The sequence below is a fragment of the Hirundo rustica genome, chromosome 1 (genome assembly GCF_015227805.2).
Source record: "Hirundo rustica isolate bHirRus1 chromosome 1, bHirRus1.pri.v3, whole genome shotgun sequence".
In the NCBI taxonomy this organism is placed as follows: Eukaryota; Metazoa; Chordata; class Aves; order Passeriformes; family Hirundinidae; genus Hirundo; species Hirundo rustica.
In genome coordinates this window covers 143,201,883-143,223,927 of record NC_053450.1, presented here as the reverse complement: position 1 = coordinate 143,223,927, position 22,045 = coordinate 143,201,883, and the positions used below count along the sequence as shown (strand labels likewise).

The window sequence follows — 22,045 nt, the reverse complement described above, 5'->3', positions numbered from 1 at the left end:
GATTTCTGCCCCCGCTGTACACTCTAAATACTACAATGACTCCAAAAGTAAAGTGAAAAGTAATTCTGGAAAAGTCAAGGCAAATCCACACTGGATTCACCTAACAAAAGAACAAAGGACCTGCCAAACTTGGGCATTGAGTAGCCTCTAGGAGGAAAATCTGGAGATAGATGTTTTGATCAATTCCAAAGCTACTGCCAAAATATAAACACCCACTTCAAAGGAAAACAAGGTTAGGACGATTCCAGACATTTGGTGCCACCATACGCTAGAAGGAAGCACAAAATTGTGACACAGCTGCACATTTATACTCCTCTAACATCAACTTTGCTAAACGGCCAGCATTTGCATTCAGCTGCCTTGGTTTAGAGCCTTACTTAAAACAGCCTAGCAAACCCCTATAGGTCTCAATCTCTATGGAGCAAGATTTAACTGCTTGATGTCAAAAACCCACAAGGACAAACCACCCCCCACCAAATGCTAAAATTGAACAGTCTCAACTTGCAATAGCTACGCACCTCGAGGCTCTGAAAATCTCCCTATGCTCTCTGAGAGCAGTTCTCACATTGTAAATCTTGACACATGTCTAATTCAAGGCCAGCACCAAGAGGTCAACAGATGGTACCTCAGACAATGTCAACAGACAGCTCTAATGACAGACAACATGACAAGGTTAACAAAAAGTGAATCAAAAGGAACCCATCAAGACATAGGATTAAAGAAAAAAAGAAAACACAGCTGAAAGTGTTTTTATGAAATCTGAGAAAGCCTAAAGTACATTGACCTTACATTGTTATATTTAGTGTAGCTGAGCACAGAGCAACACAGAGTGCAGTATGGCTTCTAGAAATCCTGCGAAATGAACATCTAATTTCTCTTTGAATACTATGAATACTATTGCTGATATAAGTCTTCCAAGATGTAAGCTTGACTATCATCAACGCTGTCAGAATATTTCAATACAAATTAACTTCCTTTTAAGTACAGCTCTATATGAAGCAACACATGATCTGTGCATGTGAGACAACCCATGGAGCTCATCTCAAAACAGGTTGAGAAATTTTCCATTTCGCACTTCTGCTCTTTCCTCAAAGACATCAAGCTTTTGTACAGGTGTTCTGCACATTTTCAACTGCTTCTAAAGACAGCTACCAATAACTTCTCTTTCTGACCTATTTGTTTTGGTGGCTGGATGTGAATTCATCATCTGGCTAAAAGAGAGGGATGCAAGAAATGCAGCTATAAACTGATCCTATAGTAAGACGTTTTATTTAAAAAATAACAATTTAATGGACAAAAAGAAGTACATCTCATCTTTGCTAGTTTCAAATTTACTCATTTTTGCTTTAGGGGAAAAAGCAATTTTACTTTCAGCACCAAAAAAAATCGCAGGAGAATACAGCAGTATCTATGACATAAGCTAAGAAAAGAAATGCAAACGCTATTTTGTCCTCTACAAATAATGTATAATAGGTCCTTCTTAGCGTTGGAGGTTATCCCATCACACCATAGTGCTCCAGCCTACGCATTCTTAATGTCTCCTCTCTCTCCCAACAGGGGAGACATTAAAAATACTTCAGCACAAAACAATCTCTGTCCTCTAGAGATTATCATCTTATGGAGTACCTGGTCCATCCTTTTAAAACTAAATAGCAGGTATTTCTTTAAAAAGCCTGCAGAGGAGGGGAAAATAAGTCAGCTGCCCCCCCAAGAAGGAAAAGAAAGGTGCCCACCTCCTATGAAATTGTATCCCTCAGCATTTTGCTAGTCACTCCCTGGCCAAAGTCATAATTCAATTAAATATCAGCACATTAAAAACTATTACATTCTCTCCGGACATTAAAAACTCCACCTTGTTTTACTGGAAGGGCAGTCACCTGCTGGTACAGATGCCCAGAGAAGTTCTAGAGCCTCCATCCTTAGAGATATTTACAATCCAGGCAGACGCAGTTCTGGCTGACTCTACTTGCACAGGCAGGTCAGACTAGATAATCTTTAAAGATTTCTCCCAGTCTTGACCCTTCTACAACTAATTCTTTGATAATACACAGAAAACCACAAATTAAAAGATAGTATATTAAATGTTTTACTTCTGACTGATCAAAACCAAGGCTGAACAAATATTTTGCTAGAAAAAACACAAACAAAGCCGCCATCCGCCACCTCCCCTCGGCGATATCTGAAAAGGAGTCCTCAGCTGCAGTGACCAGGCATTTTACGACTCAGTAAGAATCAAGTCATCATTTTCTCCTATTTCTGCATATTTGCAACAAAATTAGTAGGAGGGATGATTGGAAGTTGGCACAAGGTATTTCAGTCACTTGTAGTGGTTGTCTTCTCTTAACTGCACTTCTCCACAGGCCAAAGAGGGAGAAGGGATCTCTGCTCCTCTGTAGCAACCAAAATACAGGCACTGGACCAGCAGCACAGCCACGAACTCCTCAGAAACACACCAACTTCTCATCTGAACCACCACAAAACCAGCCAGATGTCCCACAGAGGGACAGCGGGCTTTAACCCCTCACCACCCAGGCCCAACTCTCCGTGGCAAAGCGCCTCACCTTGCAAGCCAGCCAGGTAGGAACACAGGCTAAGAAAAGCCTACTCATCTTAAGCCAAAGGAGCGTCTCAACAAGGCCTGTCAGCAGTAAGTGTTCTGTCTGGGCAGTTTAACACAACAAATGCTGTGGCAGAGCAGCCTGAAGGCACTGAGGGTGTGTGAGGGCCGCAGGCCCCAGGAGCCAGCGCCTGGAGATGGCCACAGGCCCAGAGCCCTCGGAGCGGGACAACAGCACCAAGCCCGCTGGTCTGGGAGCCCAGGAGAGGGACGTCAGCTCCAGCTACCTGCACCGAGCAGCTCTGACAGATCCAGGACAGCTCTCTGAGCCATCTGACCAAAAAAAAGGGACTGCAGATGCCAATTCCGGACTCTTACCCTCCGTCTTCAAACTGTGGTACGTGTTTTGGTTTAGAGTTAATTGAAGGAGATTCATCAATACTTCAGTTACTCATTTTAATTGGAAGGTATGAGACCCATACCCAGTACAGCTGAACTTTCACACACGGTACTCAAGCATTAAATGAAGACAAATATAAAAATGTTATACACTGCACAATATGGGAGTGCAAAAACTCTTCTACAGCATTAGTGACATCTTTGTCTCTGGATAAACATTAAAAATCCCAAGTGACAGAATTCACAGCTGTCTTCTCCACAGACTATTGCACAAGGCAATACATTTTACACATCAATCATCCTATGAAGTTAAAACAGACAATCTGAACAGAACTACTACAGAAGAAATGACGGGATGACATCAACAGAGCAAACCAAATAAAATTCTTAAAAGAAAAAAAAAAAAAAAAATTTGAACAAGCAATATTTCCAATGCTGCATGTATCAAAACCACCACCACCACCAAGTTGATAAATATTTTTCAGTCTACTTTGGGTCTGAAGATCTGACAAAAAGAGCGGTTGCTTTCAGTTTTAAAAATACATCTATAATGTAAATCAAGTATCTAACATACCAAATACATGGCATCAAATCTTAGCAAATAACTCCTAACTTTCAGGAACAAAAAAATTCTGTAAGATGTTTTTTAAAATCAGTTCTTTTATTCAACAAAGGGCTTTTGAAGATCCTTTTAAGTGGTCCATTCACTTTTCTGAAGCTATAAATCTTAGTACTGTCAGGAACACTATTCCTCTCAAGTGCCAAATGTTTCAGTACGTATTTTTAATGTTTCAGGATTGTTACTATATAATCTTTTATGCATTAACTACCAAAGAATAATCCAGGTAGAGGATTATATCCAGATAGATATATCCAGACAGATAACCATAGAAAACATGTAAAGTATGCTTTTTTAAGTCCAGACACTGTCAATGGACACACAGGGATAAAACAAAACAAGTACACATTTAAGATGAAATACATTCTGTACAAAAACTAGAACTAAGAGAAAACCACAGTTCTTTTTATTCATATTTCCATTTTCTGTTATACAACACATCTTCAAGATACACAAATGGTTTAGATATGCTTGATCTTGGAGCCACCTCAACTCTTTAAGACTCTATTCCATCTCTGTAACAATCACCTTGTGAAAGTGAAAGGAAAAAAAAAAAAAAAAAAGGCGTCTACTGATCACTCCTGTCTGAAAGGGCTCCTAAAAATGTTACCTTTTAACAGACCTGATGTTATATTAGTCCTTTGTTAACTACTGAAGACACAGTTTCCAGTATGCCTTTGCTATATTTTTCTATTTGATATAAGAAAGATTTATAAAACATGAGAATGCCATACAAATTGATAGTTTAAAAATCATAGCAGCTCTGAATATCACTTCATTGATTCTTCTCATCTTTCCACATTTCAACTTACCTCAGATCCTGAGGAAATCTGACTTTGGCCTGGCTGATTCTGAAGGTGACCAGCACTTCTCTCTGTCATAGAATCCACTGCATTGTCATCCTGTTCAACCATTTCCATGGTCATCAGCCTAAAAGTAAGTACATATACATTCAAACAACTCAGTACAGGGAGGTATATCAGGCAGCTAGGGACAGTAATTCCAAACTATTTGGAGCGGACAGAAAATAAGTATGTTTCTGTCAAATTGAAATAATTTCTTCATTCCCTTATATTAAAATATCCACTCATGTAGCCAGGAGCTCTAAAACAAGTATTTTGGAAAGCTGCCAGCAGAGGCAGTTCTGGAGATGTTTTTCAGGAAGGGACAAGCAGAGTCCCAGGATCCCATGCAGGGCTGGCAGCGCTGCACACAGAAGGTCCCTTCAGCCTCAAGCTGCCACGGGCTGCTACAACCCTCTTGAACCTTGCAAGATGCCTATTCCCTGCTGGCATCCATGCTTGAGTTGTCCGTAAACTACTCACAGCTCAAGGGTCACAACAATTCTTCTCACTTTACAGATTTAAAAGTAGGGTAGATTTCATTAAAAAATAAGCAACTTGCTGACCCTCAATTTAAACTAAGAGTTTAAACTTCATAGAGAAAACTTCCAAATCTGCTATATATCTGCTATATAAAAATGCAATTACCTGACAGCTCCTTTTCGATATTTCTTGGCACACTTAGTCATAACGGAAGGTGTGAGTTTTAAAACAAGAGCTTGGATCTCTTCGGCTCCCTTTCTCTCCTACCAAACCCTGCACTGAAGGTGCAACATTGAACAGGTGATGTCAAACATTGCCATGGCAACAGGTCAGTTTACAAACAGAACAGAGACAGGATAGGGTCAGGCAGAGGCAGGCAGGATGCCCTGCAGGCACGCTCCCACCTACACCCTACTTACACAACCCACAGCCGCAAAAGGAAGACACGATATTAGGTGAGGGATTTACGAGGCAGCAAATCTCGGTTCCCCAGGTTCAGTTTTTGTAACTAGGGGATGACAAGCCTCACTGAAGTTGAAGTTCAATTACTTCAACTGGCTGATAGTTACTTGGTTTCTTCTCAGGACTTGCACTGAGAGATGCAAGAGGCAGGCAAGGACTGCTACCCACCTGACCCTGAGGCTCTCGAATTTAATCCCACAGGTGATAAGTTAACTACATTAAATACAATTAAATGTAAACCAAACTCCTTTTGTGGCACTATTTTACAGAACATTTCACAATCTTTGAAGAGAATATTTTTTTTTTTAAATCAAATTTTTGCCCAAAATAAAGGCATGACAATATGAAAAAATACCCAGTCAAATGATGCAGAGAAGCATATTTTGAGCTCCTATGCCTCCAGTGGTACTCTACTGACCAGACTTAACAGTACTATAGCTAACAGTAGTCAAGCTGCAAAACAATTGTTAACATGAGTATTTCTGCTCAGATGAGTTACATACTCTGTACCAGTATCAATTCAGATTAGAATCATAGGGAGCTATTTTATACCTAAACATCTTTCTACATTTTTTGTCTTGCCAGTTACCACTAATTACCTTTTTCTTTAGATACAATCTAATTAAATATCTACTAAAATTCACCAATCTAACAGCTCATGGAAAAATGTTTTCACCAAGCTTTTAATCATAATTTTTGATAAGATGTTATCTAATCAAACTATTCTGATTTTATATATGTGCAATATAATATCAGTATTATATATAATATCAGTAGGGGGGAAAAAAGTTCCTTTGTAAACTAGGACCAACCATAGAGTCTCAAATATGAAAGGTCTATGTGGTTCATATAAGAATAGGCTTCAGAATAGCTCACACACGAAGAAAGATTAAATAATGCATAGGTACTGGCAACACGCTCATTGTAATCTCTTCCTAAAGATGGGAATATAGTCAGAATGAATTCACTTTATGAAGGCCCTAAAGTATTTTTGTATCCAGAGCCATCTGTCACAGAAAACCTACTGTTGGGGGACAAAAAAAAAAAAAAAAAAAAAAAAAAAAGGGCGCCATTTTTCATATTGGAAAAAGTTCCGTTGCTAATTTTTAGCTTAATTTCTCACGGACTGCAGAACAGTATGAAAACGTATTTATTTCTACTACTTTATCAGGATTTTTCATCTGCAGTGCTGCACTAAGTTAGCAAAAAGCTATAAAAAGAGTATCAGTGCAGCAGAAAACTAACAAAGTTATTCCTCGTATTTTGCAAAATGCAGTACAGAAAAAAGGGTGCACTTTTTCATTATTTATCTTTAATTAGAAAAACAGAAGCAAGAACTATACTTGTCAGTGGAGTGACAAACATAATTAAGATTTATGATATACATGGAAAGCTCCAGAATTTATATAGATTTTCCATCTGTAATTGTGTATATTCTACCTCTTAATACAAATGATTACTTAATTGAAAACTTTATCAGGGCGGAGTAAAGTCTGAAAATTTGACTGCCATAAAATAGAATCACTGCTCTGAAGCATAGCAAAATACTTTTCCTAGATAAGCTCAAACCTGCTTCTTTTTGACAACCTCTGTGACCAAAAAGTGACTTGACTTAAAACAACATCCAAGTATAAAGATCTAGTCACAGCCTATAAAACAAAATAAAAATAACGAAGTATATGAGTAATTTTAAAAGATACATAAGCTATCTTTGCATAAAACTTCAGTGAGAAAGATGACTTAGGACAAACTGTAGCACATCAGTATCACAATTCAGACATGTTACAAGATTAGGAATCTTGGATAGACACAACCATGGGACCACTGAACTGGCAGGAACAGGTCAGCTGCAGTCATTTGAGCCCACAGGGCCAGCGGTGGCACAGTCACACTCAGCTGTGCCAGTTCATGTGGGCTTGTACACAGCTCAAGACCAGGCATGCCAAGGAACTCTAAATTTCAGGCTGCCAGTGTCTTCAGATTCTTATAACCTGAATTGTAAAGGGTTTTTATTTCTCGTACATATCACGTCAACATGAATACATCAAACTTCTTAACAAATAAACAGAAAAAATACTGAGCAATATTACAATTATGCTTTTTCTAAAACATCAGTAATAGAGACTGTGGCATGAAACCGTTACTAATCCAATTTAGAAAACAGTTGCCACACATCACACTCAATCAGTCTGCATTGCAAGCAAATTCTAACATATTCATTGCTTTTAAGGTTCCAAGAAAGCAAAACAGAAATTTCCACCAAGGCCTTAAAATCCTTTGTGAAATTCTATCAGTAGCAGTGACATCACACTTAAAAGTTTACATTATCTTCCTTCTGTTTTTAAAGGAAAACTGAGCAAATAGTTTAAAGTAGGTGGTCTTGGGTCCTGTTTAGAATTATATAATGTTTTTCTTCATTGTATCACATCATATACAAGTTTTAGTCTTATACTCAGTATTAATACTTTTCTTTCCTTATATTTTTATCTTAGTTGCTTACAAAGACTGAACAATAATTTTAAATACTAGTCTGGATTTTTAAATTAATAAACAAGTTATACCTCTGCACTCACATAAAAAGGGGACAAAACTGGTTTTCCATAATGCAAGCAAAGATACCTGCTTCTTCCTACAACACTGCAAAGAGAAGTTCAGGATCTGGCAGGAAGTTTAACTGTTACCAAATTAGCAACATTTCAATATATCTAAGCACATGTTTACTGTAGTTCCTGAGACTAATGGGCAGCAGGCCTGTAGCAGATAAACACTGATCAAGATGATGTATACAGTGCACATCAAAAGCTTCTTCAGCTGCAATCAGATGAACCACCCCTGACAGGAGAAATTCCCTAACATGGAATCAGCAAGAGGAAAATTTTTTCCTAAAAAATTTGAAGCAATTTACAGATAAAGGTGTGAAATTTTTATCTTTTTGCCCATAGCTAAGAGGTGAAGGATAGCATCCCTATCATGATATGTTCTTTTGCAATGAAGAGCACAAGAAATCCTTTCACTCCTCCCAATACTGCTGTTTGTTTTACATCACTGCATATTAATATATTTAATGTCTACTGGTGAAATTATACTTCAAAAGCAGATTGCTACAGTATTTTGCATTACTGGAAGTGTGTGACTGTCTAAATAAATACCCAGAGACGTTTTAAAAAAACAACTTTTTTATTTCAACCATCCTTCATACATCAGGGACTGCTTATAAAGGTGGTTTGATTCAAAGGAAATCAATCGTAAGGGGCTAAAAAACACGTTTCAGCCCTTGCTCCAAATCTCTTTGAAGGCTTTTATTCACAGGGGAGTTACTAAAAAGCAAGAATGTGAATTTACAAACACCTGTTTTGCATTTATTGATGACCCCACAGTGAGCATGGAAACTCTCAGAATGCACTCGTCTCATTCAGAAGAGCATTGTGTTTTCAAATATGAACTCTCTAATAACTGTTTTACCACCCTGGCGGCATGAAGGACACCAGCTGATACGGTGGCCACAGAATTCAGTCTAGTAAAATGTGCAACAGCACAACAGACCCGATTTTGAAAGTGCAAACTTTGAGTTTTTAGCATCACCAGAAGCTTCATCACTAAGCTTGTGTCTCCTACACTCCCAATATTTCCCTGTTTTCTTCCCCGAATACCCTAGCTATAACCTAAACCCCAAAATCTTAAAATCCCGGCGTGCCTTTACTCTGAGCACAGGCAATGCTATCCGGCCACCCCGGCACCTGCCACCGCAAACCATCCTGACAAGGCGGTGCAGAGCCAGCTGTGAGGACACACGGCCCCTCTTTAGAAGGGCCCAACCAGCCCCTGGGTAGGCCAGAGATCAACCAAGCATCCGTCCCCTTGCAATCACTTAACACGCGGCTGCACTCGGCCCCAAAAATGATGCTATCACAGCACTGGGGGATGTAGACAAAACGCTCAAAGTTTTAAGCAAGACTTCGGACTCAGGAAGCCCGGCGATCCCTCCCTACGTGTTCTGACCCAGCCCCGAAAGCCCTGTGGTCAAGGCTATAACCGGGAGTAACGGCGGCAAACGCCTTGGGGCATCCCCGCTCCCCTCGGCCGGGGCAGCCCGGAGGAGGCCCCAAGAGAGGCCGTCCGGGACCCTCCGCCCGCTGCCGGCAGGCGCTGCCCCCGCTCCGAGCCGCATCGCCGGGCGAGCCGAGCCGGTGTCCTGAGCAAGGGCAGAAGCCACCACCCGCCGGAGCCCGGCGAGCGCCGCGGCTCCCGGGCGGCAGCGGAGCCGGCGCTCGGCGCAGCCCTTCCGGAATTCCCGGGACGCGGAGCCGCTCGGGGCAGCCCCACAGCACCGTGCGGGCCCCGCGCGGCCGTCCCTGAGCGCAGCGCGCTCCCGGCTGCCGACGGGGACGCGCTGCCGACGGGGACGCGCCCCCGCCGCCTCCTGCGCGCTCCCGCGGCGGGGCTGAGCGGAGCGCAGCACAGCGCCCCCCGCCTGCCCTGCCCTGCTCTCCCCTGCCCGTCCCTGCCCTGCCCGCCGCGCCGCCCGCCGCCCTCCGCGCTGCCCCGCTCCCGGCCCGCGGGGGGTCGGGCTGCGCGCACACGTGTCCCCGCCCCCTCCCGCACTCACCCGCCGCCCTGTACGTGCTGCCCCCGTCACAGGGGGTGGGGGGGACCGAGCCGGGCGGAGCCGCACGTCGGCCTCACGTCAGCGCTGATGCAGCCGCGCCGCCGCGGGGGCGCCGAGGAAATGGCGTCTGCGGGGCCTCCCAGCGCCAGCGGCCGCGGCGGGAGGCGGAGCCGCGCGCGGGCGGGGGCGCCGGGCGGCCGCGGGGCGCAACGGCCGCGGCGCTGACCAACCGCTGCTGCCGCGGGCCCCCCGCCGGCGCCGCCCATTGGCCGGGGCGGGACGCGCCGCGGTGCGGGCGGGGCGGCCCCGCGCTGCCGGGGGCGGGGGCGGCCGGTAACAGCCGGGGCGGCCGCGGGGCCGCCGCGCTCCCTGGGCAGCGCTCCGGGCGTGCGATAGCGGGGCGGTGCCGGCCGCTCGCCGCGCCGGCCGGGCCCCGCTGATAAGGGCGGTTGGCTGGGCCGCCCCGCAGGGTCCGGCCCTGGTTGGCTCCGGTCTGACCTAGGGAAGGGACGTGGTACAAGCCTCGGTTGTCTCATGGGCGGTGCCGGAGCCCTGAGGGACGCGGAAACCTGCTTGGAGGCCGCCCGCCGAGGTGCTGCCCGCGGGTTGTTTTGTAAATCTGTTTAGTAAAAGCACGTTCCTTACATCAGTCATTCACGGTATGACATAGTATTTTACATTTATTTGACTAAATAAATCAGAAAATGCCAAGAGGCAACAAGTGGGATCGACGTGCGTGTTTCCCCGGTCGCTGCCACGAGATTACGTCCGAATACCCTGAGTCATGCTGGGCTTGTGCTGTAGGTGTGGGCGCGTCCTTTGCCGGGAGCGCGGGGCCCGTCGGCTCAGGGTTAACAATACTAAAATGCAATAAATCCGTAAGCCATCAACTTTGTTACTAGCAATATTTGAACACCACGTCTTATCGCTGCTCAGTATTTTGCAAAGTAGTGTAAGGGATTATACTGTAGTGTATTTTAAATTGGATGTCCATACATCATGGCACTTATATTCTGAAGTTACGTAATGTATTTACCCATTTTTATGTTTGGGGTTTGTATTTTTTTTTTTTTTAAATACTGTGAGAAACTACTCAGTATGCTAAATAAACATGAAAAACCTAAGTTAATTGCACATAACTCATTGTGATCGAAGAATTGGAGGATGTGTGTGTCAGGATTGGTGATAGGTCCACACGGGTCAAACACTCAGTCTTATTCATGCCATGAAGAGAACCTGCGTATTGATTTCCTGTGTTTTTTAAAGAAACAAATAACTCTTATCTCTGACTTCATAAGAGATGAATCATACTTATTTGCAAAGGTTTTCCCTTTAAGCATTTAGTTCTTTAATTTGCTTCACAGGAGTTATTTAACACAGCTATCAAAATCGCAGTCTAGTGTGAAAATACAGATTGTTCAATTATCACTATCGCTTGTGCAAGTTTTTGGTTTTCATCGTACATTTCCTTTGTTGAAATATTGAACAGCACCTTCCTGTTTTGAGTTCTGTTTCCCTCCCTTTGTTTGTTGCATATATATATATATATATATGTATATGTCCTGGGTATTTAAGTAGGAGTTTCTCTTCCCATGATTTATTCTGCTTTAACAGCTCACCCACTACATACAGCATTGTTATGCTCACTCATTAAAGTGTTTTCTCTTGTCAATTAAAAATAATTGTTAGAATAGTAAGATAATCAAATGAACAGGCAAGTGTTAAACTACTGAAAATTACTCTGCTTCTTTGGAAGAAATTCTAGTTTTGCCTTGTATGCTCAAAAAGCCAAAAATGGCTCTTGGGATATTAGCAGCACCTCAAAAATATTCTTGAAGGTAGAAGTCTTATTACAAACAGGAAGAAATTTCAAATGAGCATGTTAAATAATGGAAACCACTGGAGCGAGTTAACTGTAAACAAACTGAGAATTTCCATGAACTCTTAGGGCCTGGATTTGGACAAGCAGTAATTTTTTATTAGTTTTCAAGTAAGTCATAAACAGCTTTGAAATGTTTAACTAAGAATTTATTACTATTTATACCACTTTTCTTGTAATGAAGTGTATCAGAGGGGTAAGTGAACTGCCACAGGACTTAGACCTCGGCAATACAAAGATGACTAACCAGATTTGCCTCTTGATGCAGCTCACTGAAGCTGATGAGCTGGAAGAGGAAGGGAATGAAAAGCGACTGTTGTGTTCTTACCACAGCAGGGCTGGGGTACCGTGTTTGTTACCTGAGGCCAGACTGACCTGTGCCACAAAAGTGCTCACTTTGACTGAAAACAGTTCTCTTTATATTGGGATCAATGCCTGGTGTGAACCCATTTAATTTCAAACACTGAGACCAAAAGCAATCCATAAGAAGGCCACACAGGCCAGGATTCGTCATGATTTTCATGATTTATGTAAGAATATACACTTGAAATCCAGGCTCTTTGCTGCTGTCAAAATGGCTGCCTGAGTCATCTTTTCTAACTCAAAATGTCCATTGCTTTTTTGGTCCTGCTTGTTTGTTTGTTTGTATTAATTTTGGTGGGCAGAGCCAGTGAGTTTCTTTCAGCATGGATTAATCCTTAAGTCCGATGCACTACCTTAACAGGGAAGGGTAATAGGTGAGCAGGGAGGTGGAGCAACTTCATTTGGTACCAAAAGAAACATGGTGCCAACAGAGAGAACATAAATACCTCACCAATGCACATTATATCAGTAGGAATACTTACCTGTGTAATTTTCAGACAACTGATTCTACATATGGGTCATACAGCTATCTTTTAAACAGATTCTTTTTAAGGGGATTGAAAAAATTTTTTGCATTTCAGTTCTGATCTTATAAAATGCCTGTTTACTTTGCTTGTAAAGAAATTTCATGGATTGTCTTGGCATAAACAATCACAGCAAAATGGATATGCTACCTAGCTTGGTTGTCAATTTCTCTTTAAGTAGAATCCAGACATCTGAGGATAATACAGGTAAAACTGACAGAAAAATAGACTGGTATCCTATTTGAAATGATACTGACTCTTACAGATGAGTAATTTCACCACAGGTCTCCTCATAGAGCACTCCAATTTTAGCTGATCGTTGAATAACCCTACCTCTACTCTTTCATTGCCTGCAAGGAAATAGAGGAACAAGTGCAGAACTTCTCACAGGAAAGTGCAGTCAACATGCAGCTACTGTTTTCACAATTTATTTTGTAACTGTGATGCAAGTCAGAAGTAACCAATATCTGCATGCTGTAACAGAATCCTGATCAGTCTGAAACAGAACAGATTAGGCAAGAAGTACACTTTAATGTGTATAAAATATAAGAATAATAATTTATTTTACCTATTCTTTTCTTTTATAAACTCCTAGCAATGCAAGAAAAATATGGATTTCCATTGGCTCACAAACAGAAAGTGGCACACCCTTAGAAAGGCAAACATTGAACAATATTGTAAAAGGTAAAAGCTTTGTAAATATATATTTTTAAATGTATACAGATTTTTTTTTTCAAATTACACATCCATAGGATGAGAAATATTTTGTAATGTCTCCTTCCCTAAACTATGTTAAATTGGAAATAAAACTGAATGACAGTATGAACAGTACAAGAGCAAACTGAAGATCCTTTTATCCTTATTATTTGCTACTGCCCCTCACTGGAACCTCTGAAAATCAAAACTGCCGAAATTAGTGCTGTGCTAAGGCAGTGACTTGACTTTTTGGGTTGCATAACCAGAAACGCAGGAAGGAATGGCCTTGAGGAGTCCCAGGTCTGGCTTAGTGAGAAGCCTGGCCTAACAGCTGTGAGGCTTTGCAGTACCTCAGCTAGCTCTACTTTGACTTGTGTCAAGTAAACAATAGGATTTCTTTATTTGGAAGAGTTGGACATTATTATTGGTGAAGGGGATATCAAGTACTATTCTAGGTCCATTTTTTAAAATATCATTACTTTGATTTTCCTGGGTTTGTAATTATTTCATTTTGGATAATAACTTGCAGTAATGTTATAATATTTTACACTCCAAAGATTAAATACAACATTTTAGTGCAGTTTGTTTGTTTGGCTTGTTTGTTGTCTGTTTGTTTGTTTGTTGTGGTTTTGTTTGGTTTTTGTTGTTCTTGTTTCGTTTGTTGGTTTGGTTTTTTAATACTTTTTAGAATTTGTGATAAAAAAATTGAAGTTTATAAATACAAAACAGGTATCCCAAGTCATATGCTACTGTCTGATGTGTCCTGCAGTTTGAAAGGACATATGTACTGAGGCACCAAAACATAGCAAAGCAAATCAGAGTCCACTAGCTGCTAAACTGTGATCACTTTATTAATCACTACTTGAACAACAACACAAATGGTTAAAATTATTTGTGAATGTGTATTTAGATACCTGGTGTTTTTAAGCAGTGAGAAGAATTGACAGGATTCAGACTGTTTCCTAATCTACCCATCCTAGGTCAGGTCTCCAGCATGGTTGTCTCCCAACACGATGGAGCCAGAACAAACAAAACAATGGAGAAACCTACAGTTTGACAAATAACTTGATATTATATAAATTGCTGCATACTCATTTGTTGCTTATTCATTTCATGAGAGAAGTCATTATAATGGGAAAATAATATTCTGACTAGGGAACAATGTGAGGCATCTGGAATGTTTAAAGGATTGACTGGTGACTTCAAGATATATGCATAATGATATTTCTGTTGCAGCAGAAAAAAAGAATGGGAACTTAGATCTACTCCATGAAATTTTAATTTCTTCTGCTGAACAATGAACTTTATCTATATAACACCTTCCTCACAACATGAACAGAACATACTTCACAGTATTTGTAACCATTTACAATGTATTGCTGTTTGTAGACATCTTTGAACTTTTCAGGTGAAAAGTACCAGGTTTGTATAAAGCATTATTTTGTACTTACAGCATGAATATTAAATTTCCAAACAACGGCTTGAGTTTTATTTAAAATTTAAATACATAAAACTTTACTACTAAAAGTTTTCTGAATAGGCTGTGTTAAAAGAAGTGCACAAGAAGAAAACAGTTTGCAGTTGAATGTGAATACACTGTGCCACAGGAATAGGGATATCCCAAACAGTTGGCATACACTTGTGCTTTGAAAATGATGTATCCTGTAAGGCATAGTGAGCCAGTGCAGGAATGTGGCCAGCACTAATAGGACATTGAGGAACTACCTCATACAGAGGTGAATGACATCAAACATTCAGATAATGTAGTAAAAGGCAAACACATACAAAGAAATAATATTTATTAAAAATATTAAATGAAAATATATAAAAAAGAATTTGCATTTGGCTAACACAGTGGTTGTAGAATAGATTTTCTAGCAACTGTAGGTTGTTTTTGATAGGGGAGCAGATTGTTTTGTTGGTGGTAAATGCCTGTAAATGACAATGAAGAGCAAGAATGCAGAATATAAAATGAAAAGAAAAAGCTTCTGAATAAATGGAGCAAGGTAAAGGTGTCTGGGAGCTATAAAGAGAAGGAAGAGGTACAAGTGAAAAATAACTAAATGGAAGAGTAGTCTGTATAACAGAAGGTTATCAGGCTATTTGCAGTGTGTTTATGTGAGAGAGCTTCTGTATTTCTTTCATGTCAGGAATTGTTACTTCTTAATCTACCAGTGATACAGATAAATGACTAAATAAACATATTTTTCTGAAAAGGCTGTATCTTTCATCAAATGCTAGCTCAACTAATTTATCTCTTTGATGATGCTGTTTTGCCAGCTGGTTTATTTATGAGCTGTTTTCTCTCATTCTATTTGTCTAGCACTTTCCCATGTTACAGGAGGATTCCATCTCCATTAAGTATGAAATATGCATTTTACTGGATCATTTGAGAGACAAATATATATACTTTTATAAAATAATTTCTCAAGAAAACCAAGGAAATGGAATGATGCCTAGTTTAATTTGGAAAATGAATTTTAGAAATGGGCACTATGGGCACTAGACATTTGCCATTTATCATATTTTAGTAGAGACAGATACTATTTGCTCATTTCCCCTCCCCCCAGGAAACACCAGCTCTGAAAATTCAAACTTTCTCAAAACTGAGTTGTGCTGTCTAAGAGTCATCATCACTAGGGGTTCCGCAGTCACCAAGTTCAAGTGCTTTTCTTCCATCTGTGTGTATATTTATTTATACATACTGCACACACAGATGTCCTAGAGCTGTGTGCTGAGGTTTACATTTTTAGTACAGTGGTAGAACCACTCAAGATTTACATGACTATTTTCTCCGAAATATTGTGCCTAGCAAACAAAAAGCATTAGCTCCCTTCCTCTCACGGTATCTGCTCATAAAATCATAGGATTATAAAATCATTGAGGTTGGAAAAGACCTCTAAGGTCATAGAGTCAAACCTTTGGCTAAACACCACCTTGTCAAAAAAACCACAGCACTATGTGCCACATCCAGTTGTTTCTTGAACACCTCCCAGGATGGTGACTGCACCACCTCCCTGGGCAGCCCGTTCCAATGGCTGACAACCCTTTGAGTGAAGAAATTCTTCCACATGTCCAACATGAACATCTCCAGTCACAGCTTGAGGCCACTTCCTCTCATCCTGTCTCTGGTTGCCTGGGAGAAGATGTTCACCACCACCTGGCTACAATCTCGTTTCAAGGAGTTGTAGAGAGAAATAAGGGACTCCTCAAGGCTAAATACCCCAGCTCCCCCAGCTGCATCCTCCTATGACTTATTTTCTGTACACTTCACCAGCTTCATGCCCCTTCTCCAGACATGCTCCAGCACCTCAATGTCTTTGTTGAAGTGACAGGCCCAGAACTGGACACAGGACTCGAGGTATTAAGCAATGTCTTTTCATTGTGTTACAGCATGTCCATGAAAGGACTATTTCACTATGATTTTTAAAAGTGATTCTACAATGGTGCACATGATCTATGAGCATTTTATAAAAGAGCACTGCTAAAAAAAGGACTTGAACCACTTTCCAAAGACAATTGCATAATTTCTGAATCAAAAGGGAAGAAGAGACATTTAGAATAATATTGTTTGGTTCATTGCTGGTACTATAAACAAATATATTCCTAGTGCATGACTTGGTACAGGTAACAAAACTTTTCTTGGAATTGCAGCTTCCCTTCCCTTGTGTGCAGTATCCTCTCAAGGCTCTCTCCCTCTTTCTCTCATTTCCACCAGCAGGGATAAGTGATGATGTCCTCAGCTCTGTCACCACGCTTCCCTAATTTGTACTGGCTTTGGGATTTTATGCATATAAGCTAAAGCAGGAAAACTACAAGCTAGATTATTTACTAGAGTAAATTTCAGGGTTAGTTTCATATTCAAATTAAACATGAAAGCAAAAGCCCAGTAATTAACTCAAATCCAGCCAGATGATGACTCAGCCAGGACTCCTTCATTTTTAACAATTCAGAAAATAAAGCCACCTAACAGTTTCTTTAGAAGCTTTTTGCATTCTTTTTCCAAATGCTTAGGTAAACAATATTATAAATAGGAACGCTGAAACCTCTTATACGGCAGGTTGCTTGTTTGTTGGTAAATTGTTATATCTGGTTCACCCAGCCCACAGCAAGTACTTGAACCATCAACATCTGGTGCACTTACTGAACAGGGAGGTTTTACAACCTTGTAACTTAACACACAAAAGCTCCAAAATATTTTACTCTTTTGATACCTCATATATAAAGCTGTTTAATATCTGAACATTCCTGTAAGTAAAATAATTTGAACTCAGTTACTGCATCATAAAGTCTTGACAGCTTATTGCTATCTAAATACTAGTTCTAAATACACAATTTTTCTTGTCAATAATGTTGCTGAACTTTTTTAGCAATTTTTTTTTCAAAAAAAAATAGGAAAGAAAAACTAACTAGATTTGCTCAGACAGATACTTTAACTTCTTAGCTACAATGACATGAAAATAAATTGGTGCCCCCTTTTAATTACAGATGGGAAAAAATGACATTTGCAATCCTGGGGAAGGATAGAATAAATCTGGGAGATAAACTAAACACATGATGGCTAACTAATAAATGTTGTTTGGGAGAGTTCAACTTTTGTTAATTTTCCTATTTCATGGACAAAAAGGTGTGGGTTTTGTTAGCTTTATTGTAGATTGTGGAAGTTGAAACGCTTGAACTATTTTTTATCTATTCAGCGCTGCCATCTTGTGGCCCGAAGTGCAGTGAGCAGCTGCTTCTTAATGAAAATTAAAGGGGTTAAAGCAGATTAAATAATCGCACATTTAAAATTCTTCACAAACTTAAAAAAAATCTACAAGAATAATACTTAATTACTGTGTATTTTTTTAATCACAAAAGATTTTTTCAGTTTATGCATATATTTTGCATGTTACCACAAGAAAGACAAATATCCACAATAACAGTCTAAAGATAATTATAATGAAATAAAGGTCAATTTTTGATTTCATTTATCTTGTTTTCAGAAGCAAAATATTATTTAAAAAGTAGTATTATTTTCTGCACCGAAAATGTTAACTAACTCATCTAGTAAAAATTGAATATAACATGAATATAACATAAATAATCCAGAAAATGAGAAAAAAATGTTTTCATTTTCTGCATGAAAAAAGCTAAGGAATATGTTACTGTAGAAACAGGACTTTAAATCAGAGACAAGAATAGCAGATAGTAGCATGGAAGGGAGAATGTGGATACTCTATCCGTTCAGACTGCAGTCTAAACCAGCTTTTAAATAAAGCCAACGGTGGTATAGTGGCACCTTTAATATAGTGTTTGTATTACCATAGGGCTATGGGATTCCTCATTCTGTACTACAGTTCAGAATAATACAGTTAGATGTAGCATAAACATAAACAAAATAGACAGCTCCTTCCAAAAGAATTAATTTCATAAGAGAAAACAAGTTAGTGCAAACAGACAGAGAAATGGAAGTATCAGATGAGAGAAAACAAATGCATATAAACAACAGGGGAACTCAGGAAATACTGAAATACTGGTTAGGACAGTACTGAGCAGGCTTGATAGCAACATAAATTTGTATATGTAGCGGCAAAGTCTTAAGGTGGCATATGCATGTAGTAGAAAATAATCTGTGTCACTCACTACTGTAATCAACAATATATAAAGAACTGATAAGAATTTCGTGGGAAGAAGTTGACTTCTCCATAGGACTATCCTACAAAACTTCCAGAATTTCCATCTGTCCCCCATCTTTGTCTCCACTATCTACAACTGCTGAAAGACAACACTAAGCCTTGGTCAAGCAGGATTTAAAGTAGGTCTGCACATCTGCTGGCATCAAGAAATGCTTCAAGACATGACTGAGGTAGCTGAAGACACCATTAATTGGTCACATTTTGCCAGATGGCATCTTTCATTGCTGGCTGTCTTGGGCACATCTGCACAGCAAGTTCAATTCAGGTGATCAATATCTGGGCTTCAGCAGGTAGGAGCAGCCCCACCACAGAGCTAACACTGAACTGAACTCACTGATGCATAAATCACATATCCACTCACATAAAGCACACAAGTTTTATTCTTGCTCTTGGCAGATACATTATCATTATTTCTTAATAGACTGCATTAGAACCTTTGTTCTTTCAGAATTGCAGGCAGCACTGTGAGAGTGGCGAGATGACCTTAGCAATGCACCCAGTAATGCTCACAGCTTGCTCACCTCAAGACTCCTGCAATACTCTGTTCTGTGTTTTCTGTGGTAATTCTCTGGACACCATTGACAAAGAAACTTGATGAAAAGGACACCCAGATTTTAAAGTTTTGTGGCTTAAGTAGGAATTGTTATTTCGTAAATTCTTTTAAATCCAAGAATGATTTTTAAATACCTTACATAAAAGCAGTAATGAATGTTCATGTTCTTCCTCTGAATTGTGACTCCCTAATTGTGTTCCCTCAACTGCAGTCTTCTAGAAGACTGTGCAGAATACTTGAGGACTTGATACCTAATTAAAGTCTGTGCTAATTGTGAATATTCATATTTTCAGAAATTAATACATTATTCTCCAACGCTAAACACCCTGATGTGCTGGGGGGGGGGGGGGGGGGGTGCGCGGGGTTCGGGTGAAAATAGAGCAAGATGAAACGGTGTTTAAAATGTCTAGAAGGAGCTAATAAAAAGAATTTTAAAAGACAACACAAAGGAAAGCATTAAGGCTTAATGATAAAGCTGCAAGCACTGGAAATTAAATGGGCAAAGTCTTGATTTGAAATCAGGAAAAGCAATTCTTGTGACATCAGTTTTGAGTAGTTTGAACAATAGAGAATTTTTCAGAAATAAATGTCTGTTTTCCAGAAGACTATTGTCTCCCACCGGGATCTGCACTATGTGCTCTAAATGAACCCCCCGCCTTTTAAGCCATTTTTAAGAAGATCTCGCACGTCCGTTCATCTGCGGGCGCTGAGCCCCGGCCCGGTGCCGCGGGGCGAGGCGATGCCCAGGGGCTCCCACAGCGCGCACGTGCGCCGCGGGCACGTGAGCACGCCCGGCTACTTGGTCTCCACAGCGACTCTACTTTGTTACTTCCACCCAACAACTTTGTGTTGCCCCTTTCCGCCAAGGCCCCCAAGGGGACGGCGGGTGCTCTGCCGAGGCACTGCCCGGGGCTTCCCGCACCGGAGCAGAGTGCTGGAAGCTGGGGAAATTCCCTGCTGGGGGCCGGCGGCGGGACGGGGACGCTTCCGCCTAAGGAGGTAACGGCGACCTCCTCACACGAACCCCGGGAACGCCGTGCACGGGGGAGAGGCCCGTTCCAGCCCCCCTCCGGCCACCCCCGCTCGCCCTCCGCGACTCCACGTCGGGACGGCGCGGGACGGGAGCGGTCCCGCCGTGGAGGCGGGGTGACGCGTGCGCGGCGAAACACCCGCCGCTGGGAAGTGCGGCCGCCCGCGCTCGCCGTACGGGGCGGGCTGTACCAAACCCCGCTGCTCCGGCGGGGGTGTGTGCGATCGGAAAGTGACGGAGCGCCGGGACCCGTCGGCCCCGGCTCGTCCTGCGGCCGGCGAGGAGAGCCCGGCAGGGAGAACCCGGGGGCGGCGGCGCCGCGGGTGAGGCGGCGGCGCGGCGGCGGTGGCGCCGGGCGGATCCTCGGGGCCGCGCCCGGACCCCGGCAGTGGCGGCGTCGGCGGAGGGGCGGGGCGCGAGCGGCTTTGGGTAATGGCAGCGCTGTGAGGACGGAGCGGGGCAGCGACCGCGGCCGAGGGCAGGAGCGAGGGAGGCCGGGCGGGGGTCGCTGACTCGGGCCCCGGGCCGCCAGGTAACGCCCTCGCCCGGCCCGGCCCGCCCGCCGCGCTGAGGGCAGCGAGCGCCGCGCTCGCGGGGAGGTGGCGGTCCCGACCCCGCCGGGTGTGCGCGGGGGCGATCGGGCCCTGCCTCCCGTCCCTGCCTCCCGTCCGGCCCCGACCCCGCCGTTGCCCCCGCTCCGGGCCCCCATCCCCCAGCGGTGTCTGCGCCGCAGCGCCCGCCCGCCGCGTCCTGCCCCGGGTCCTGCCCTTGCCCCGCGGGGAGGGCGCGGTGCGGCCTCTCCGCCGGGGCCGCTCATTATCCGCTGACTTCGCCCTCAGCCAGTTTGGTTTTTGTTTTGGTGGAGGGAGAAGGTGGGGAGCGGGGCACGGGGCGGGGGCGGGCAGCACCGATCACCTGTTTGACGCGAGCGCTCCTGCCTGTGGCTGCGCACCCACCACGGGCTTATCGAGGTGGTTAAATAGGTTGGAAACTTGGGGCGTTCTTTGATGCTGGGCAGAATGCTACGTTTATTTGTGCGAACAAATATATTCAGTATGACAGCGATATGTTTTAAAAAGAATGAGGTGGTGGAAGCGGCTTCCTTTCATTATCCTGCTGAGTAAATATGTTTCAATAACATCTGTTTACGTTAGGGTTTATCAAACAGCTATAGCTTCCCACCTCCTGAATAGTCTAAACCTTTGGGTAGATAGTCTGCCCTGCTATAGTTCTTACCGTGATCAATACGAGACACTTAATAATTGAAGTTGGTGAGCTTGTGCATTGCTGACACTGGAGCACTGCATGCCCCAAAAAACTTGGTGTCTTACAGTAAAAGTTTTACTATATTTGT

The 22,045-nt window shown here is 42.3% G+C and overlaps 2 protein-coding genes across 11 annotated transcripts in view; one reads left to right on the top strand and one right to left on the bottom strand.

The window, feature by feature from the left end:
- Positions 1-10,100, bottom strand: part of CREM (cAMP responsive element modulator) — a 35,903-nt gene extending 25,803 nt beyond the window's left edge. For 5 of the 8 annotated variants that reach the window (XM_040077590.2, XM_040077673.1, XM_040077834.2 and 2 more), the window contains exons 1-3: positions 9,969-10,100; positions 5,066-5,178; positions 4,388-4,505 (exon numbers count right to left, since the gene is read on the bottom strand). In XM_040077590.2, the coding sequence (XP_039933524.1) occupies positions 4,388-4,505; positions 5,066-5,106 (159 nt within the window). In that variant the 5' untranslated portion in view covers positions 5,107-5,178; positions 9,969-10,100. Of the gene's footprint in view, positions 1-4,387; positions 4,506-5,065; positions 5,179-9,968 lie in introns of those variants that run through there. The other 3 variants (XM_040077755.2, XM_040078169.2, XM_040078511.2) reach the window with 3 other exon arrangements.
- A 10,358-nt stretch (positions 10,101-20,458) lies between these two features.
- CUL2 (cullin 2) overlaps positions 20,459-22,045 on the top strand; it is a 41,489-nt gene continuing 39,902 nt past the window's right edge. The window contains exon 1 of one of the 3 annotated variants that reach the window (XM_040073848.2): positions 20,459-20,660. The gene's annotated coding sequence lies outside the window, so the exon portion shown is untranslated. Of the gene's footprint in view, positions 20,661-20,868; positions 21,015-21,096; positions 21,224-22,045 lie in introns of those variants that run through there. The other 2 variants (XM_040073839.2, XM_040073829.2) reach the window with 2 other exon arrangements.